The 1,186-nt window shown below is 34.9% G+C and overlaps 1 protein-coding gene across 1 annotated transcript in view; it reads right to left on the bottom strand.

Annotated features, from left to right (window-relative positions):
• The window catches only part of LOC109844824 (beta-glucosidase 1-like), a 14,575-nt gene continuing 14,004 nt past the window's right edge, over window positions 616-1,186 (bottom strand). Inside the window, exon 9 of the mRNA XM_020413974.1 lies at window positions 616-897. Coding sequence (XP_020269563.1) covers window positions 617-897 — 281 coding nt within the window. The 3' untranslated portion in view covers window position 616. The remainder of the gene's footprint in view (window positions 898-1,186) is intronic.

Below are 1,186 nucleotides of genomic sequence, written 5' to 3'. Positions count from 1 at the left end.
TAGGGTTAGGTTTTGTTTTTTTAACACAACCTAGACGGAATTTCCATCTAGGTTGCTAATAATTTTTTTTAAAAAAATATAAACCATCTAGTTTGGCATTCTAGACTAAAACTTTCGTCTAGAATGCCTCAAACTAGACGAAGCAACCTAGATGGAAATATTTTCCGTCTAGGTTGTTCCGTCTAGTTTGTTCATTTTTCTACTAGTGTTGAGGACAAAATAGATCTGATACACTTGATACTTTTCCTCTTGGTTGAGAACAAATGTTATTGTAGCTGCAAACATATGATTGTTATTAATTTTTCCTTTTATATGTACCTTCAATAGATATAGCTACATACTTTGTACTATAAACGTGATTATCATACCAATATAGAGAAAATAAATCCAAAATCGTATATATGCAAAAGCATTCGTTATTCAATCCTTGCTTCAATCTAATTTGTACATATTCTCACAGAATGAACAGACGTTAACATAGGGTCTAGATCCATACTGAATGCAGTGCAGTCACCAATTTAATCTTATTGCGACAACTAACGCACTAAAATACATACTTAAACTCTCAATAACAAGTTCAAATAAGATATATATAAAGCTCTAGTAGCAATTCCGACTAATTCTTCTTCTTCCTCTCAAGCATATCTCTAAACCAATAAGCCGACATTTTAGGGTACCTCTTGAGGTTCTCGAAATCGACGTACACTAAACCGAACCTTGAAGTGTACCCTTTCGTCCATTCGAAATTATCCAGCAACGACCAAGCGAAATAACCTATGACGTTCGCTCCATCATCCACTGCCCTCTTGAGCTCAGTTATGTAACTCTTGAAGTAGTTTATCCTTTTCGTGTCATGCAATCCACCAGGCAAAGTGATGTTACCAGGATCATCCATCCCTGTTAACGTGTAATTGTGAAAAGGTAAGGTTAATATTTTGGGGATCTCGATATATAAACTCCATGTTAAATGTTCTCTTGCTGCAAATAGACATTGTGAGTGAATTTTTTTTACTGTTTCACCTTAGGAAGTCTGTTTTCCACAAGAACAAAAAAAAAGTCTTTCTTTGAGGGTAAAAGTGTCAAAAAACTTCCTCAGGGGTCTGCATACAACAATAAAACTAATGAGGGTCTATCCGCAACTAGGCGATAATACAAGGGTCTACCTGTTATTAACCTTAAGATATTT

This window comes from Asparagus officinalis, chromosome 6, assembly GCF_001876935.1.
Source record: "Asparagus officinalis chromosome 6, Aspof.V1, whole genome shotgun sequence".
Classification (NCBI taxonomy): domain Eukaryota; kingdom Viridiplantae; phylum Streptophyta; class Magnoliopsida; order Asparagales; family Asparagaceae; genus Asparagus; species Asparagus officinalis.
Note: the sequence above shows the minus strand (reverse complement) of the source record. Positions and strands in the feature narration are given on the sequence as shown.